This window comes from Ambystoma mexicanum, chromosome 14 (genome assembly GCF_040938575.1).
Source record: "Ambystoma mexicanum isolate Mex_15411 chromosome 14, UKY_AmexF1_1, whole genome shotgun sequence".
In the NCBI taxonomy this organism is placed as follows: domain Eukaryota; kingdom Metazoa; phylum Chordata; class Amphibia; order Caudata; family Ambystomatidae; genus Ambystoma; species Ambystoma mexicanum.
Genome location: NC_090940.1, coordinates 175,187,511 through 175,208,056, shown reverse-complemented (window position 1 = coordinate 175,208,056; position 20,546 = coordinate 175,187,511). Strand labels below are relative to the sequence as shown.

Here is a 20,546-nt window from a genome sequence, read left to right as displayed (position 1 = left end):
CTTTATGCAACTTTACAAAGGTTACAATTTTCAAGCTAAGTGACGTTGTAACACACTATGGAGGTTTGCAAGTATGATCTGTGGCAGAGGCCCTGCTGTTGGTGCGTTTCACCTGGCCACCACAAAACAAAATGTGGGCGAGCAAGCTGAACGGCAGAAATCGAAAGAAAAACCAACCACAATATACATTTCAAAATTCCAGCTAGCACTTTTGTGCTCTGTCAAACATCTGATTTGAGGGGGCAACCGCTGAGAAACCTGGGCAGGGGGCATTGTCTAAACTTATTGAAACCAACAATAAGCTTAAGTGGAAGGGAAAGCCCTGAAACCCCAGTGGCACTATCAGAACAAACAAAAAAAAAAAGAGAGATCACCAAAAGGCGGAATACAATTGGGAACTCACAGAACCGCAGTTTTGGAAAGCTGCATCCATACGAGCTGAAGGAAACTAGAGCCAGACAGAGAACTTCCAAAATATGGTGGTCAAGCAATTCTAAATACTGTAAAGGGAAGATGCAGGAGTAGTCTGAAGTGCCTGTGAAACCTGACAAAGCCAGGAAGCAGGAGAAGCCTCTGTAGTGTTTCTGAATCCTAAAGGGGTTGAGTGCAAAGTTTCTGAGCAACTCTAGACTCACTTAATAACAAACTGTGTAAGCCTTCTCAATATAGCTGCGGTTCTGATGGTGTTCATAATGTTATTGAGAAAATGAATCCTTCTTGTGCTCCCGGCCCGGATGGTCTATGTAATATGGTCATTAAATATAAAGCAGGGCTGTGGGGAAATCTGCTGCACTTGATTTTTGTGAAAAATCACCCAGTATAACCCATACACCTACTTCTTGGAGTTGCTCCATATTAGTCCCAGTTTATAAACAAGCATTGGCAATGCCAATAGTTTGAGTTTAGTGAAGTTATTTGAAAGATGGAAATATCAAATCCAGAACCAGCATACAAAATACTATGATCAGGAGGATCACACCATCACAAAGGTTTGCTTTTAAGATGGTCAGAGAAACTGAAGGCGATCATGCATAATGCAAATATCTCAATGGACACATTGACAAATCGGCCACAGATTGCAAGAACTAAGTTGAAAGAATGGTTATGGATCGACAACTTGGACAATCTTGCAAGGATGCTGACAGCGTTAGATCTTGGGCCAACAAAGAATAAAGTGGCAACATGCCAAAATATCTGTGCCAATTTCCCTCGAGATATCACAGAGACACATTTCTCAGACTAAGATTGAACCTTCATAAAACAAACCAAATGATGGTGATGAGAAAAATGAAACCGGCTACCGATGAAGCTTGTCGGCACTGCAAACTCCACGTAGAGTCATTAAAACATCTGATAATCGAATGTGTGGCAATAAATGAGTTGAGACGCATTCACCTGAGTAAATTCAAGCCTGCAAACGACATGATGAAAGATTTGTGGCTCCGGATACTGAGTGGTAGCTCGGAACATCTAATCTGTTCAGTGATAAATGTTCTCGACAAAGTCTTATTCTAAATGTTTAGAACTTAATTGAATGTCAAGATCTTAATTGTACAAGGAAAGTGTTACTAATGAATTGAGGATGAGTTGTAATAAAAGTTTGTAAAAATTAGATATTACAAATAAAAAAAAAATAAAACTTATAGATACCAGGGTGCAAGGAGGAGGGTACACAGTTTTAAAGGAAGATGTGAAAAGGGGCACAAGTGTGCAAGAGAATATGAAGGAAGGAGAATAGAGTAATCGCCTCATGTGAAATAACTGTAGCTGGTAAATGGAAAGCCAGGCGCCTGACTTGCTTCTTATAAAGCTGCTGATTGGAGCAAATATTATTGGCAGCCCTTTCTTATCGGTAGCAATGGTGTTGGTGATATTTTGGTGGCTACGCCACTAAAATGCGCCAAAACTGAAAAGGACACAGTGGGCCTGATTTCCACACGTGTTTAACAACGGTTTATCCCATTGAAAACTGCTTTGTAAATTAGGCCCCGTGTACTGAAAACACTGCAGTGATATGTCCAAATGCAGGGCCCAGTTCTTTTTTACTTGTTGGGTTAATTGCCCTCACCTGCATTGTTTGGGAGGGTATTTTAGCCAATATTTCCATATGTTTGCCATATTTTTATTTGAGTTTGTTTACATTACATGAACATGTAAATTTGAAACATGCCTCATTAACAAAACACAAAGGGTGTGTTGCTGCATATGTTAAGATGAGTCGGGAAGAAGTTGGGCTACAGCACAGAGGGATATGCAAATAGGACTGACACAGCAGAGTTTTGTAGAAGGAATGGCAAGCAGTGAACTTGTATGTACATCGCATTATGCTCTTAAAGTTACTGGGTGGTTGTCCTCAGGTTCGCCCTTGCCAGCAGATTAAACGCTCAGTCAGTGCTTTCTGCTGATTTGCATGAAAACGGTGCTCCACTGAAATCCTGTTGGATTTCACAGCCGCTTCTGGCTACCTGATCAATTGACCCCTGTCAGAGCATTTGTTTTTCTTCCATCAGATGAGGCCAAGGTAGTGAAAAACAACATCACTCACAAGTTCATTAAGCTGCAGCCCACACCTCCCATCCCCAAACCCGGGGTGCACAAGGCTAGCATCTCTTAAACAACAGTGGAGATCGGATACAAGAAAAATAGCAGGAAGAGGCTAAGTAGAGGTGTTCATCAGCCCAAATGGTGTTAAACAACATTTCCGCTTGGCGAAAGTACACCCTGGGAAATTATAGCACCCGCCAGCAGTTGTCTGGACAAAGGTACGGTTTTACAAACATTTGACACGGGGGAGAAAAGAAATAAACATGCAGGTGCTGTATGTACCCGGTCGGCTCCCCACCTTCAGCATGCAGCCCCACGCAGGCCTTTCCTCCAGAGCTGGGATGCTCAGTCTAGTGTGAGAAACCAAAGGGTGCCTCACCCGCTAGTCTCTGGGATTTCTCTCTCAGGTGGCCAGGGCACGGCCATCGCCTTTGGATCAAGACCCTGCGGATTGACTAGTGCGGGAGGATCACCTGGGTGAGGGATCTTCGGGGAGTGGGGGCAAGGCAACCGATGGCGAGACGCAGTATTCCTCCCTTTCCCGTGAGCGAGGGGGTAATGGCCGAGCTGGTGCTTCGGCCATTTCATCGCCAAGCATCAGCAAGTTGCCATGACAACGCCATACACTGCTCCAAGCCCCCCCGCCCCCTTTCCACTTTTTTATTGACAGTTACAATGTTTTGGCGATATTTGGTGGCTTATGCCATCAAAAACTGCCAAAAGCAAAAAGCAGCTAGAGCTCCAGAAAGGCTCATCTATGATACCCAATGTGATGGTTTCGCAATAGCTTATTCAACAGAAAAAGAGAATTACACACACTTACTATGTATTGTTCCATCCTCAGCTAAAACATGTTGATGCCCACAGCAACTACAATTTGGAAATGAAGGCAGTCTAGAGGTCTGATACCGTGCAGGATTAAACTAGTGATGGAATCCCATAGTCTTCATTAGGTATTCATGCAAATGTAGTTGGAGCCAAGGCAGCACCCATGACTTTTCAGAGCAATGTCCATATTGTGGTTACCTTTATAGTGGTTACTTCTCTTGCATTCTGTGAACACTGTGCACTGGATTCAAACTGTAAAGCCAGTGCTTACACCAGCCAAGCCGCTTTCAAACATTTTTTGCAGCGTGGATAATTGTGGTCATCGAAGTTCCTGTCACCTATCAATATTGTAAGGCAAGACTTCCAGAAAATAATAACACTCCTCCAGGGAAAAAGGCTTGGTGCACCACTTTGCATGAAAAACAAGATTTATTTTGCATACAAAAAGGAAAAAGTTATCAGAAGGTCCCGTAGACCCAAACTGACCAAAGCTCTCTGTTAGTTCAAAGCAAGTACAAGGTTTTTAAGGAAGGAAATTGTCACTCATGACATAAACAATATACAGTCTTCTCCCCCCACCCTCAATGGCTACCACCTATATACATTGTACCAGTCCCCTATAGTCTCTTGACCAATTGGCCACATCCTAATCTACCCCTACCCTTTTAACAGGTGGTTGCTCTATTCCGTCACCTTGCTTCCAGTTACTGGATTGGCGAGTTACCAGGAATGTTACCCGTCCCATCGGCCTATTCACATGGGATTGTTAGCATGAGCTCAGTGAACAATTTTGAGGCCAAATTGGCCAATTGAAATAATAGTGTGCTTCAACACGCAGGCGCCTCAGTCATGTCGCCCCAGCTTTGGACTAGATTTGTTGGCATCACCTCTTGCTCATTTTATCACAAATCACAAGTTGTTCTGCGCCTCGCTCCCACCTTATCAGTTGCCCACCCGCGGTACACTTCCTTGCTCTCTCGAGGACCACATTAACTGGCCCAATTCTGATGGATTTACACACTCAATTTTCCAGCCACCATTGCATTACAAATAGGACGGTCATTGTCCCAGGGGCACTCGTGCCCTAAATTTAAACCAAGCATGTTGGCAGCTCGAGGCCTCCAACCTCGCTCCCATGGATTTGTTTTTCAAGACAGGCGCAGTCCTAGCCTCGCTCTGACGTTCACATTCCAGTCTTGTTTCACTGGCCTACAGCTTGATACAATTAAACAATGCAGCTATTTTCAGTTTCACCCAGGGGCTTGGAAAGCCAAAATGGTTCAAACTCTTCATTCTGCCACGCTGCTACACCTCCAACAGGGAATACAAAATGCTAGGCCTCACTTCCAATATGGCGATACTTCAGTATTTCCAGTCCCTCACCCTGTGTCTGCATCTTGATTGTTAAGCATTATATTTCACTACTGCTACACAATATCACCCATGCCCTATACCTGGGCCTACCAACGCCTCTATAACTACATGTATTGCTCCAACTGAGCTCCCCACCCCCTGCAGCCACGCACCTTCACTTTCTTGTGCACCAATAGATTTTCTTAACCTGAATCATTTGCCCTTGTGTGGGAGCTGTACGTGCATCCCAACAATATGCAACCTTGGAACTCCTTGAGCACATTCTGAAGGAAAGTAGCTGGAATCACATATTTTGTCCACACAACATACATTAAACTGATAATCTGTCCTAAAAAAACCCAAAAGAGCTGCTTTTATCCATCCCAAAATGCTATACTATTCAGACTGAGCAACGCTGAGCATCTGTCTGGACACTAATAACGATAACAGTTTTGGGGGTAACCCTTAAGTGGCCTCTGGTGCGCTTGGGATCAATAGCTTTTACTGGAGTATCCCGATATAGCTGTTCTATGAATACACTGGATCTACATTCATTGGTATATTAAGGCTATGCCCCAGCTTCAAGCAAGATAGTTTGGAAACAATACCAATGTGAGTGCCATTTTCCTTTCACCATCTATTGCACAATAACTAATAAATCACATATGCAACAGTCTGTAATCCTTTCAGCACGCTTTGCTGCACAATCATTCAGACCCGAAATTATTGAGAACGACTCCTTTATGTGTGCTCAAAAACATCTTACACATTGCAAAGAAAGGGGGTGGGGGAGGTTGCAGGGAGTGCCTTCACTGGTGTTTGGGTCTATGCTGCTAGACCTACGTGTGAAAGTATTGCAAGGGATCAAGAGTAAGACTTGTACAAAGTAACAGCTTCTGTGAGGGTTAAAGACTTTTATTATCAAAACAAAAGAGGGGTTTGGGGAAATCCTACCTATCCCTAACTCTAGGATGGGGGGTTCCCTCCCCCAACAAACTAAGGACTGTCTGTCAGGATGTCTAAATCAAAAAGAGTTCTCTGTCCTGTGTCCTAAACCCTAGACTGGCCCTCACACAAACTTAACACAACATGGAAATAGGGATATCTGTTAGCTGTAAACCTGCAATTTTCTTCCAAAGTTCCAAAACAATGTTCAAAAAGGTGAAACAAAGAAAACCAATGTCCTGGTTCCACCAGGAAAGAAGTCTTTGCTTCCCCTAGGTTTCTTGTGGCCTTTGAAAAATTTCATTTGAATCTGTTTGTAAAGAAGCAACACATTTCCACATTCTCAAGGGGGACGACCATTCTTCCCCTGAGTTTTCTTCAGCTTTAATATACTACACAATACCAAGGGGATAGCTTTTCCCTTGAGGTTTCGCCATATATACAACTTTTTTCTCTTCGGACCTCTGGTGTCTTTTTCCAAAGGGGTATGTTCCTTCCCTTTCCGATTTGTACTAATTCACGCTTCCAAGAGGGGTTTTCTGTCTCCTTTAACCTTCTCAATCTTTCACTTCACATACAAGGAGGGTTTCTCCCCTTCTATCCCATCCATGGTTTACTCTACTAACAGGGTTTTTAGTTCTTGTTACTTCAATTTATGTCCAGTTCGCAAGGGGGACGGCTCTTGCCTTGAGTTTCTTCCAGTCATAGTATTCTTTGTTATACAGTTTCTCGCGTTCTGGTCCTCAAATGTTCTTTTCTCAAAAGGGGTATGGGTCTTCAGCTTTAGACTATTACTGCTCCATATTTCCCAACTGGGGAATTCTCCCCTCTCGTTTCTTGCACCACTGGTATACTCTCTTGCCAGGGTTTTTATTTCTTTCACACTTGGGTGCAGGTCCCAGACTCGTAGTATGCCTGGTTCACTCTCCTGCCACGGCTTTAGATTCTCACACGGGTGCGAGTCAATGGCTTTCTGCTTGCCTGGTTCTCTCTCCTGCTAGGACTTCATCCATTCAACATTCACTTGTTTTTGAATCCAGGAAATTATATTCTTAATGGATTGGGTCTTTGACCCTATTGCCACAGTCTTAATCTCAGCACATATCTCAGCACCCTTATTTGGGCTCACTCACCTTGGTAACGGTACACGCAGCCCTACAGATAAGGGGTGTATCAACCACTTTTACTCCCTAAAAATAGGGAAATACTACCAAAAAATAAAAATAGGGAGTAAAAATACCCCCAACAAAAAATAGGAAACAGACACGTACGACCTTGCACCCGTGCTTTCACCCACATGGCTCCATGGATATGTTTGGACCAGTAGTGCACATAGTACTACAGGAAGAAACTACTATTATTACTGCCTAATTGGAAGACGAAGCATGTGTCTTTTAATGTGTATAAATAACTAGATACTAAGGAATGATTATTACAAAAACATTTCCAGTTAAAACATCTTCACTCGCATTGGGATTTGGATTTACATTTTTACTCCCTAAAAAAAATAAAAACACAAAAATAAACACTTTACTCCCAACTTTAAAAAATATAGAGTAAATTACTCCCACTTCAAAATCTTATCTGGAGCACTGGGTAAGCAGCATTCACCCTGAAGTGCCCCGGTATCCCAATCTCCTTCTCTGGGTTTACCAGTGTTTGTTGGCAGCTGGGGCATCCCTCGCATCTCGGTTTTCTTTGCCGCTTGCCTGAAGACTGGGAAAGCGACTTGTCGGCTCTGTGGTCCCAGCTTTGCCTTCTCCTTCATTTGACAGCTCCTGCTGTCTGTTGCAACAATGCGGCGAACCCCTCACTGCGCAAACTTCCTGCACGCTGCTTTCGCCAGCCTCCTTGCTCCGGTCTGCAGCCTCCTCTCCTGCGGTATCCCAACTAGCATAAGGGGATAAAAAACTCTCTCCCAGCTCAGGTGTGGCATTTTTAAACATCCCAGGCTTTGTTAACAACCTCCAACAACTAGAATGCAGCATTAATTTATCGCTTCTAGTGTTCCTTTTTACTCCATCCCTCTTCCTCGTCTCAGTATTATGAAGGGGGGGAGGGGTGCAAGCAAGATTGGTGTTCAGAACAACATTGAGATTAGCCAAACTCCAACATGCCATACATGCATGGAGAAAGGCCTGGTGATGTCATCAACAAATAGAGGTAGGGGTCTGGCTTGACCTAGATTCGTCAGAGTATGCAGTTTGTTAGTCTAGTTTTGATCAACATAAATTTCACCTTTTTGTAAATGAGGATCTCCTCTCGAGCAACCTCCCCACTCCAAAGCCCACTCCTCCAACACACACACACAAAAAAAATCCTGGGCCGTATTCTGTTTCAGACAATAGCGTGTTGCCTTTCAGCTCACATGCATTACGTACGACATGCTCCAACATCATTTCTCATGTGATTTGTTATTTTAGCTGGTACTTAAGTCAAGCTGATGCCATAGCAATTTCCAAGGTCATGTTTTATTCTATTATTAAATAGGTACCTTATCTTCCAATTACAAGTCAAATTTCAAGTCAATTACACATAATTGTTCTGCATCAATTTCTCCAAAAAATCAGCTAGTTACTACTACAGATTTAAATCTGTTCAGACCTACTCTGCTCTTGCTTTCTTTCTCTCGCATGAAGTTCCTGGAATTTGCACAACTCAATAGGCTTAATTTGGGTCTCAGTATCTTCACCCATTATAATGGAAGGCAGTAGTTCGATATTCACTGATTTATGTTCAGTCTTATCTTATTTGGTGATTATCAGTGAGTCTTGTTACAGTTTTCCCTTCCCTTCCATTTGATCGACCCCTTTTGCTACCAGAATTCTAGCTGCAACTGAATTGTTTTCTAGGCATGCATTCCTTAACAGAAAGGATTAACTCACCTTATCTACCCAAATTGGATGCTGACTATCTTGGACTCTGCCCTTGCTGGACAAAAAGAACTTGGAGAACGGAATCTGAAAATGAAGCACATAAAAAAGTATTTTAAGCATGCAAAAATCTTTGGCAAATTTGGGCTACTATGGTACAGAATGTGGTTAAACTATACATATTAGTAACAGCATTTAGTGTAATCAAATTCAAAAGAAAATCTGAAGTCAGTGTAAAAACAACCACTAGGACTGTAATAAATAGGGAGGCCAGGCGGTGGTTGCAGGCTGTGAAAGTTGCTTTGCCGATTGTAGATCCTTTTCTGTCTTGGCTAGTAGTTTCTTTCACAATTCAAGGAAGAACAATGATATCAAAGCAAGGCTGCTTGCGGCATACTGCGTTCTCTGCTTTTGCCAAGTTGTATTTTTCCATTCCTCCCACCCCCCATATTCCTGTGGGTGAATAAAGATAATGCAGATTGGAAGGGCTGTTTGTGGTTATATGTGATTTTACCGAATTTCTTTTACATTTGGGGTGGTCACTCCCTAAGCCCCCACTTTTTCTATCCTTTTAACCCCACCCATTCTAACCCCTTACCCCACTACCATATACATATTTAATTAACATTTTCTGTATTTTTTTCGCTATTTTGGCTGTTGGTAAAATTTACCACTCTGATTTATTTTTGGTAAAATGACTGGATACCCCGTTCGCTTAATTATTGGTGGGATCAAAGTGGGAATAGTCAGTTTACAACAACTTAAAATATATAGTGGGTGAACCATGGATGGAACAAGACAAACTTCATTGCAATGTGTTTAATTTTAAGCTAACATTTTGCTATACCACCACATCCCATTTTAGACAGTTAATTTGGTGCTAAGTTATGCAATCATGTGTAACACAAAGGCAGAGGGATTGTGTTTCTCTGGACTGAAAAAAAAAGAAGAGGCTCACAGTAAGCGCTGCTTGAATGGTCATCACCATTGACAGCTGCAAGTATGAAAGTAGTGAACTGTACCTCTTGCCAACAATCCTGAATAATTAGCTTTTTACAGACTAGTTATCAACTATTTTCCTAGCTAAGAGGGCCTCCAGACGGACTAAAAAAGGCTCAAATGAGCCTGGATTTTCAAAAAGGTTACCATTTTCTTTGTGATGGGGTGCCACCGACACCCAGCTTCATAAAATCATGCTTAGAATAAATACATTTGAAAAGACATCAATTTACCACAGTGAACGGAGGTCTTGTATTCTATGTCCATGCTTAATATAGCGGTGTGCAAACCCTATGTTACAGTCATTTTGATGCAGTAAAAGGGTTTTTATGAGATAGAAGGGCATTATACAAGTACCATCAATGAACCTGCAGCGCCTTACAAGATGGTGGCGGATGATACCATCTCAGAACGCACTGTAAAGTCACATAGTACTATAATGCCCCCATATCTAGTAAACATTCTTCACTGATTAGAAATGTGTGCAAAGCCCAGTTTGTGCACGGTTATAGTAAGCATCAACATAGAAAACAAACTTCCGTTTTGGCAGCAGAAGTCCTGCTTTCTCACTGCAACTCCGCTCTAGTGGTCTGTGGTCCATGAGCCGAGCACTGGAGTTTAATCTCTCTGCTATGCTCCATGCCCAGTCTTCGCGTTGCTCAAGCAAGGCAGTGCAGCCAATTACAACACTCAGTTTGTAGTCATCCGTCCTGACGCACAGGAAGCTGCGACAAGGTGCTGCACACAGTAGCTCGCTTTTTTCCCTCCCCAAGCTTGTGGTTCCTCTTTTCCCGAGACATGGGACATCGCAGTTTTGTAGTTGGCTACACTTTGTCTTGCACTGCCTTGCCTGATTCTTGGGGAGTGGGGGGAAATCAGGGAAGGGTGCCCATATCCTGGACTCCGGCTCCATCCTGCTGCTGCCCTGGGCACAAACTAGACTGCTCTCACTTGTATTGGGATCCCCTTCCAGACTTCATGCAAAAGTATGGCTAATGTAAAATATATATGTGCCCTGCCCTTGGGAAACTGGCTCATCGGGATCAGGGACAGTGCTGAGTTTCAGAGAGGGACACTGCAGCTTCCATCTTGTACTACCTGTAAGTCACAGCTCAGGTAAGAAGACCCTGGTAGGCCGGCTTTCATAGTCTGCAGAATCCAATCTAGGTTTTGTATGCCAGGAACCAGGCTTTACAACCGGCATACAGTACTAAAAACCAAGAACGAGTCATCCCAAAGCAGTGCATTTCATGACAGATAATTTTATGCATTTGGAGTTGCCAATTACAATCAAATCGGTAGATTTGGATGTTCCTATGCTCACTCCACAAAGAGAATTATGGAACTGTGGAACAGATTTCTCAGGCAGATATGCTGGGCAGTCACATGGACAATGGTACGCACGCATGGTCATTATCCACTCACATTAATGTGCAAATGTTTTGTCAAAGAGAGGGTGGTATTCATCTTTGCTTTATTCCACTTGCCTTTAATTGGATACCAGTTAGCGTTCTAGGTAGGAGGTTACAAATTGGAGGAAGTTCGATGATGGAGAAGAAAATGATACACATTTCTTATGGTTGTTTAACTGAACACTGGTAGTTATAAGCGTCTGGTGGGGCACCTAGCAGGCGTGCAGAAGCGCAAGTGTACCTGGCTTACTACATTTGTAGAGGTGAGAGCTAATTTGCATATAGACGATTCAGGGTTCTGTGCCCGATGGGTTTAGAATGAGTATTAACGTTATTCAATCAAATATTTCAATACACAAATCCTTACCTCTGGAGCAGTACAATACCTGGGGACTCCAAGTGCTTGCCAGATTCTCCAATTTTAACCTATTTGTGCTCGTTATTGAATGGCAGTAGCTGTACTAGCCACTGGTAACCGATATTCCTAACTAGGAAGAGCCAGAGAAGTGCCCTCACTCATTGCAGACAGTTACAAACCTCATTACACGCAATGGGGTGGGTAGAGGATTCCTAGTAAACTACAGCAACTCCAGGGCTGAAGATCCCAATGGTTGCTTCTGTAAAGTTTGGTCTTCGAAGACACTTCGACTTCCTTCCTACCAGCTCGATTAGATTGAAAGACCTTACAATATACAAAAGCAGAGAGACAGTCACCTCTGCAAACATGGAGCTCAAAAGGACAAAAAGGATTCAGCATGTAAATCAAAAGGCTTCCTGCTCCATTTATCCTCCCAACCTACACAATATCCTATTATTGGTACAGTAGCTGAGGTTAGACAGGACATGGTCTCATGGCTCCAATACAGGGGATGTATGGGGGGGGGGAGATCTCCTGTGGATGTGTAAGTCTGCTCCTCTGCACATTATTTGCCAACATCTCTCTACTAACTTTCATTTCTTCACTGCGGCTGTTACTTGGATGAAATCATTCTTAAGCGATCGCACATCTGGAGTATTCATTGGAGTTTCAGCAGCATATCCCATCACTGTCCCTCTCGGACACCCACAAGGCTCCTCCATTTCATCAACCCTTTATAATACTTAAACAATGCCCTTATTCAACTATCTAGAGTCCCTTGACGTTCTTTACACCAACTTTCGAGACGGCACCCAAATCTTCATCTCCCACCCATGACAACTCCAAAGAGGCTCTCTCTATCAAGAAAATCTACAGCCTCATTCCGAACTAGATGGCTAGCCACAATCTTTGTCTCAATGAAGACAACACCAAGCTGCTCATCGTAGGCTCAACCTAACAACTCAGAAACGTACATCTTCTTTCTCTGTTGATGGCTCCCCCATAGCAGTATCCACAAGTGTCAAGACAATTGGAGTACACCTAGATGCAGAACTCACCATGACCAAGCATGTTTCTGCACAGTTTTCCTCAACAGCGTACCCTTCCAAACTTTTCTCCCTGAGCAGACAATTCCTCACCCCAAATAACTTCTTGACACTCGCCATCATAAACAGTAAACTTGACTACTGGAATGTTCTCTTCATGGGCACCTCTGCAAGAAATGTCACCAAATCTCAACTCCTTCAAAACAAGCCCTCTGAGCAGCCTTGGGCCTAAGACGTACAGATCACATCTCAGCTACCAGACGATACGTCCACCGGCTCCCAATCAAAGCCTATATCAAATTCAGAATGCTGACAACTGTGCATCGTTACGCCCATAAAGAGGCACCTCAATGACAGTATCACCTCTAAACACTGTGTGCGTCCTCTACGATCCTCCTCCAACCTTGCCCTGTTCACTCCTAGATTCAAAAGAGCAGGTCGCGCCAGCTTCTGTGTCAAAGCGCCTTCCATCTCAGACTCTCCCGCCCAACATTAGGAATGAGCACTCATATCTGACCTTCAGAAAGTGCGAAAACGTGGCTGTCCAACAAATAATATTAACCACCTTCCTGCATCATTGTAAACCGGAGACATGTCTCTTTCCGCTTTCTGTTCAAACACTGATATCCATGGGTCTGGACATTACATTAATGGAATAGAAAAATAAAATAAATATTCCATCCCTCACTTTCTTTCATGAGCTGCAAGAATTGCAAATCAATAGGAGCTTGGTGGTGAATGGGAGGTTCATGGGGTATGTTCTGCTACAGTGTAGGTTGATCAGCCGTAGTTAGCAGGTAAGTGACTCCTACTCCTCAAATTGTCAGGATTGTAATTTCTGGTATAAATGGGAGGAGCAACATGGCAAGGGCTTCCCAGAGAGAGCGCGACCCTGTTGCATGAATAAATGCAGAACAGCACACTGAGATCAACATTTTATTTCAATCATAAACTGACTACATCGGTTATAGAGCTGTATAGTCCTTTGTTTGATCCTGGATGTAAACCAGGATGTTTCGAAGTTTTCTATGCAATATATTTAACTGGTGTTGCAGCATATTATGTTTTAATGCATTTTGAGGAAATCTTCCTTTTTTAATATGCCGTGTACGATCAGGTATTTCTTCGAGCATTCTTTGGTTGAATGTATTTGTTTTCAATGTTTGTCAACGTTTGTAATGCAGGCAGTTTTATGGGAATAAAGTACAATGATGATGACTTTTTCGTTCTCTCCCAAGGCTTTGATTAAACAGATGGCAGCATTTAAAAGTGCACACATACTTGTACTGGGTTTAAAGGCATTTTAGAAGGTAGGTCAATTAGAGATAACAGGTCTGGTGGACCTCTTTTTCTATCGATTTCCATGATTCTTTTTATACCTTGACATCTTGCCAGTACGGTCCTCCTCGGGTAAAAAGAAAGTAGTTGTAGAGATCATTCTTCTGATGCGAGAAATACATCTCTGTTGCAATGTTAACCATCCATGGTCTGCCATCCCCACGAACACGCATGACAAGAGTATTGAAGCTAGACCAATCATGGTGCTTCTTACGATCAAAGGCCCCCTAGGAAAAAAATAAAAGATTTCATGAGGTTTAATCATCCGACAAGAGAAATGTTTTACAGTTGCGACCTTCATGGTACTCAATTGGCCTTTGCATCTCAGGTGGTCATTAAACTTGGCTCTATAATCTCCTCTCTTGCACAGGTAACACAATCATATAGAATGAAATAAAGAGGCAGAAGAACTCTCATTCTTGTATGTTGTACCCACCTCCAGGAGATCTAACAGGAATGAGGTCTCTATTGGGCAACTTCTATGTACCGAATAAGGAAAGCAAGTATCAGGTTCCTCTCACGGGATAAGAGAGCACTCTTCAACTGGCAATAAAACAAAGAGGTCTCATGCACTGGAGTACCTATAGGACACGTTTGTGATATCACATGGACACAAATATAAACAATTATTTTGATCCGAATGCTTGCACAGCACAAAACAGCATGTTGGAAGGCCAAAAGGCAATTGTTAGTGGAGAGGGGACCCATGTCCTTAGAGCCAGGAGGGAATTAACAGATACAAGATTTAGAGGCAGGGATATAGAAATAGAGCCTGTATCAATGAAAGTACGAAGACTACAGAAAGTCAAATGAGGACTGAGGAGTCCAGATGTTATGGTCTACGGTTAGGCATCCCCGATTGTGTACACACATTAGTTAGTAGGTCTTTCAGGGTGGAGAAAACCCAGTAATTAAGAGTGGAAAGGGAGTCTAGCTTTAGACCACGCTCACCATGCCAGCTGGTCTACACAGAGCACAATCTAAGGGTACAGCCATAGTGCTCAGATGATAAGCGATTGCAATACTGCTTGCAGAATATTAGGAGAACCTCTACATTATCCAGGAATTTCCCAGTCAGCTGTACCCTGTCAAGTTCAGCGAGAATTTCCAAGTCAGCTGTACCCTGCACGAGTTCAGCGAGAGAGCAAGAAAAGAGCCTCTAATTTGGACCTACAATAGCGGAAGTTAAAGTAGCCCTTGATTACTTACTAAAGTAAGGGCGGGAAGGGGGGGGGCAAGACCAGGTGGTGTCCCGAATGAGTACTAGAAGAAGGGGCGGTGATAAGAGAACACTGCCAAGTGCATGCTCAACATGTTTGATCAAAACAGGGAACGTCTCCCCCAGAACTATACTGCTCCCATTTCATTAATCAAAACCAAAGTAAACATCCTTGCCAAAGTCTTAGCAGCAACGCTCCTGGGAGTAATCACAATCCATGTACATCCAGAGCAGTGCTGTTTCACAGTTTCATATTAGGATAAAGTCCAGTAAGCTGAACCTGCTGACCTTGCATAGCTCGCTGTCCCCGGCAGAAAAGATTACGCCTACTAGTAACTGATTTGTAGAATGCCTTGGAGTCAATCGGATAGGGCTTAATTTTCAGCACACTAGCTAAATGTTGTCTGAATTTAATTAGGTGGATACGGTTGCCCTTTAGTGCTAGTGAGCCCACTGTAATGGGAAAGATAAACAGGCACTTGGCAAATGTGTCCCCCCCCCTTAGGCAAGGAGACCAGGTAGAAGGGTCTTGTGTTGCTGCTCCTTTATGACCTGGTGAATGAGCATTAGGGGACTGTGTGTAAAGTTGTAGGGACTCGCTTTTCAAAAGACAGGGCTCACAAAGCTCTATTTTCACAAACTAAGATTATTACAATTCAGAACACTAGACGTTTTCAACATTAACACCCCTTTGACAACCCCACCATCAGTTCCCGCCTACATTGAAAGCCTTCACCCAACTCGAACAAGGTACCTCCCTCCACTTTCTTACCGGATGCCCGGCCGCAACGCAACATATCCACCTCGCCCTCCACCCAGCCTGACCCAACCAGATCCATGGCCCTCTAACCCAACAGAAACGTGCGCATGACATCGCGCACCCCGCGGAATAACCTTCTTGCCAACCCCAAACATGATCATTGCAAGCCGGGATCACAGTGGCACACACGTGGAAAGCCGTGAGCCCAATCTGTCCGTCTGTCTGTCTCTCGGAACATAGAGATACACTCTGAGCAATGTGGAACACGAGCAAGAGCAGAACTTCCAGGGCAAAGGCGAACCTACTGGAGCAGAGCGACGGACCAAAGGGCGAGAGCAACGGGTCGAGGACCCCAGGAGTTGCCTGGAGAAGGTTGTTGCCTCCAACAGGCAGTGAAAGACACGTGGAGAAGCCAGTACACCAAACAAGAAGGCTGCATTGTGTTCCAAGGACGCCAGTGACCCTCCCGGGTGACGGCAGAGTTGGGGAGGCGAGGCCAAGTGGTACTTTGACACATGAATTGGAAATGTGTAAAGACAAGTAAGAAATGCACACAGCTGGTGAGTTGGATAGCGACAAGAAAGACTGGTGTGTGTTAAGGAAAAGATTGAAGTTGCAGCATTATATCGCATAAGTGAAGGCTGCACGCGTGTGGATGAGACGCGAAGAAAGAGACCTGTGAATGAACTTTGAAGTAAGGATAGCTGTGAAACCAGCGATACTGAGTAACGGAGTGGTCCGGCGAAAGGAAGTAGCCCACTAGAAAATCTCAGTGAAAGGTGAAATGTTTGTAGTCATAAAGTGAATGAACTGTGAAGGCGAAGTGATCAAGATCAACCCAGAGAAAAGGGGAGAGTAAAAAGGTTAACGTTGAACTTGGTACTTATGACATAGAAGTAGGCAGACCAAGAAGCACTGGGGCAAACACCATAAGAGTGTGACCTGAAGGGAAAGTCAAAGTGGTCCTGCAGAGGTGTGTAAAGAAAGCCACACACATTAGATCTTTCGACATCAGGAAATGGTCCGAGCCCGACTGAGGAACCCGGAAGTGTAATAAGGCAGGGGAAGGGAATCCCTAAAGGATGTGAATTAAGCTTGGGGAAGGGAGCTCTTGCAAGTGTTTTTGAACTTTTGCTTTGAAAGGTCTGAGCCCGACAGAGGGGGACCGGAGTGAACTTTTTGTTGAACTGTGTTTTTGAAAGCTGGAAAGAGACTAACGTGGAAGGCCAGGTGGGCCTCGATCCACGTTTTGAACTGCTTTTGTGTTAAGAACCTGAGTAGAGTATGTCATCTGCCTAAGGGGACTGCCTTATTCCATGCTGTCAAACGTGGAAGGAGAGCTGACTCAGCCACATTTATTCTTTACATTTGAACACCGATTTTCCTTTGCATACATATTCACCTTGACACACTTTTTGTACAAGAGATAGGGCAGGTATTAGGTTTTGATAGTATAGGCCATTTTGATTTGACTGATTCAACTAGGACTGTTATTTATTATTTGATGGTCGAGACTACTCCCATCCTAGTTATAGGTCAAAGTAGGAGTTTATCCAAACCAAGAAACTTTAATAAAGGTTTTACAAATTGTACCTTGTGTCAAGTGGCATACTTGTGATACCATATCTCCCCTACACCCACACTCAACACAGCCAAGAGCAAAGAAAATATACCACAACCAAGAAACCCAGCGATCCCACGGTACTTGATCCCACTGCAGCTGACGCCACATGCAATCCTGAACTCAGTGCCCCCACTGCAGCCGATACCATTGCTAATGTACTTGTCACCACCACAATGGTTGCCCCCACTGGACTGGATGCCACTGTAATTGTTGCCCATACAGTATCTGACACCATCACTAATGCTGGCCCTTTTGTATTGGATGCCACTGTTATTGTTGCCCCCACTGCCTTTGTCACCACCACAATGGTTGCCCCCACTGGACTGGATGCCACTGTAACGGTTGCCCATACTGTATCTGACGCCATCGGTATTGCTGCCCCTTTTGTGTTGGATGCCACTAAAATTGTTGCCCCCAATGCATTTGTCGCCACCACAATGGATACCCCCACTGTAATTGCTGCCCCTACGATAACGGATGCCACTGAAATTGTTGCCCCCACTGCATGTCGCCACCACAATAGTTGCCCCCACTGTAATTGTTGCCCATACTGTATTTGACGCCATCACCATTGCTTCCCCTATTGTATTGGATGCCACTGCCACTATTGCATTTGACACCATCAAAATGGCTTCCCGTACCGTATCGGATGCCATCACTATTGCTGCCTCTCTTGTATTGGATGCCACTGCCACTATTCCCCCCACTGTACTTAACACCACTGCAACTGATGCCACATGCAGCTCTGAACGCAGTGCCCCCACTGTAACTGAGGTCATCACCATTGATGCCTCCATTGTAAGAGATGCTTTATGCATTTATACACCCAACGCCCCCACAGTACCTGATGCCACTGTAGGTGATGCCTCATGCAGCTGTGAACCCAGCCACAAGCCCTTTCTAGTGGGCAAATCGTCCCAAGCCAACAATAAAACTAACTTTGACAGCTCAGAAACCTACCTCATAGGAGCCCTCTTTAACACTAGATCCCTCCTTGCCCACGCCCCCGATAGATCGGATCTGATTAGATCACAGCCAACAACCTCGACCCATTAGCCATCACAAACCTGGCTGCATGCAGCCGCGGGACCTTCCCTTTCAATTGCCATCCCCAATGACTACAATGTCTTCCGCAAAGACAGACTGCTCTGAAAAGGAGGCGGTGTAGCCATCACTGCCAAAAACAACCTGACCATCAGAGAAGTTCCGAACCAAGTACTCCACTCGGGAGAACTGCTCTCTATAAAACGATAACTATCCAAGGCTGCCACACTTACCATCCACACCATGTACAGACCACCCGGTCCTCCGCTTTCCATCGAGGAAGGTATTGCCATTCTCTCTAACACTAAACCCTCATCTAGAATCATCCTCATGGCGGATGTCAACCTAGGCCTAAACAACCCATTTGATGAAAATGTGAAGACCCTAGCCAACACTATTGAGGCACTGGGGTTTACCCACTGCATCACACGCCCTACACACAACAAAGGCTGCATGCTAGACTGGCTGGCCGACTTGAATTGCAACACCCACACCACATCCAACTCCCCATGCCCATGGTCCGACCACAATATCACATTCAGCATCCCCACAAACAACCAATTATGCGCAACACTACAAACTGCGCCAGCTGCATTCTCCAGAAACGCTCAGAACATCTCCCCTACAAACTTAGTCCCACAACTGCAGCCCATACTGAACTACCGACACGTAGTCTTCAATCCTATTTCCATGGTAGACCTGTATAACTAAACACTCTACATAGCAATCAACAAGGGTGCTCCACTGAAAACACGCAAATTCAGGGAGTTAGCCCACCTATCTCCCGGTTTACCTCAAAGTCTTGTGCGCCACCAAGTGTGCTGCTGAGACCCTGTGGAAAAAGTCACCAACAGCAGCTAAGAAAGAATGCTTCTTCTCTGCAGCAATATCCTACAAACAAGCCATCCTCTCTGCCAAAAGCTCCACTTACAATGAGCGAATACAAAAAGCTAATTCTCGCCCAAGAGAACTGTTCTCTATCCTGAGAGTACCTAAATCACCCACCGCCCCACCCGATAACTGCCTAAAAGATTCCACCTGGTGCTCCAATATTCAAAAGGAATTACTGGATAAAATTGCCCTCCTCCAAACCAAAATGGAGAACAAAGAAAATAAACACAGTCACAAACAGAAACACTGGCCACACCATCCTCCCCACTCCCATGGTCGCTCGCTCCTTTCCAGTTCCACCAGTCACCGAAATCATCAAAAGCCTGAAGCCATCCAAATGCCAAGGCGACATCTGCCATCAACCGTCATTAAGGGCTGCGCGGTGGAGCTCGCCCCATTCATTGCATCCCTCATTAACAACTCGGTCTCCTCAGGCACCATCCCTACCAACCTCAAAGACGCATGCCCCCCCCCCCCCCCTACTCCTGAAGAAGCCCACGTTAGACCCTATATTATTTATTTTATTGTTTACTTGTTAGGCGCTTATACAATAAGAATATACTGTTTTAAAGTGCCCACAGGGTGGGAGGGTACATTACAACACAATATTAAGAGCTGAGGGGGAAGAGGGGCAAACCTACTATGCCTTGTGAGTATTCAGAACGTGCAAGTGCAGAAAGGAAGAGGGGAAAAGGGGGCAAGTGCTGGGGAGTCCAAGCTCATGGGTGAGCCATCGAGGAAGTGCTAGAAATGTTGAGTGCTACACGGCCAGGGTTGCAGGAGGTGTTAAGTGCGAGTCTCCAGAGCGGACAGTGTGCGGATGCAAAGTGCTATGGATAGAAAGGAGCGGAGAATAGTTGGTGTTGGAGGTCAAGGCCCTGAAGATGCATAAGGGCCAAGGACACCGATTCAGCAACTATGGGACTAGCAGAGGAGAGAATGTGGGAAGTGGGAGGAAAACAGGAAGTCTTAAGGAGCTTGCAGAATTTGAGAAGATTTTATGCAAGTGGCGGGGGTGGGGGAGCTATTCCAAAGGAGGGAGCCCACAGAAGAAAGTGAGCAACTCCCTGCCCTCTTTTTTAACAAACTACCGCCCCATTATCACAGTGCCTTTCCTACTCAAAATTCTAGACACGGCAGCTTGTCTGCAAATACAACAACCTTGTTGGCCTAAGGAACTCTGGTTTCTGGCCAGGACACAGAACTGAATCAGCACTCCTGGACCTCAAAATCCAAATGGATGGATGAAATCATAGACAAGGGGAATCTAGCCATAGTCCTCTTACTCGACCTCTCTGCGGCCTTCAACTTA

The 20,546-nt window shown here is 44.4% G+C and overlaps 1 protein-coding gene across 3 annotated transcripts in view; it reads right to left on the bottom strand.

The window, feature by feature from the left end:
* The window catches only part of NDUFAF1 (NADH:ubiquinone oxidoreductase complex assembly factor 1), a 58,846-nt gene that overhangs the window by 23,725 nt on the left and 14,575 nt on the right, over nucleotides 1-20,546 (bottom strand). For all 3 annotated transcript variants that reach the window (XM_069638848.1, XM_069638851.1, XM_069638849.1), the window contains exons 3-4: nucleotides 13,738-13,923; nucleotides 8,556-8,630 (exon numbers count right to left, since the gene is read on the bottom strand). In XM_069638848.1, the coding sequence (XP_069494949.1) occupies nucleotides 8,556-8,630; nucleotides 13,738-13,923 (261 nt within the window). The remainder of the gene's footprint in view (nucleotides 1-8,555; nucleotides 8,631-13,737; nucleotides 13,924-20,546) is intronic.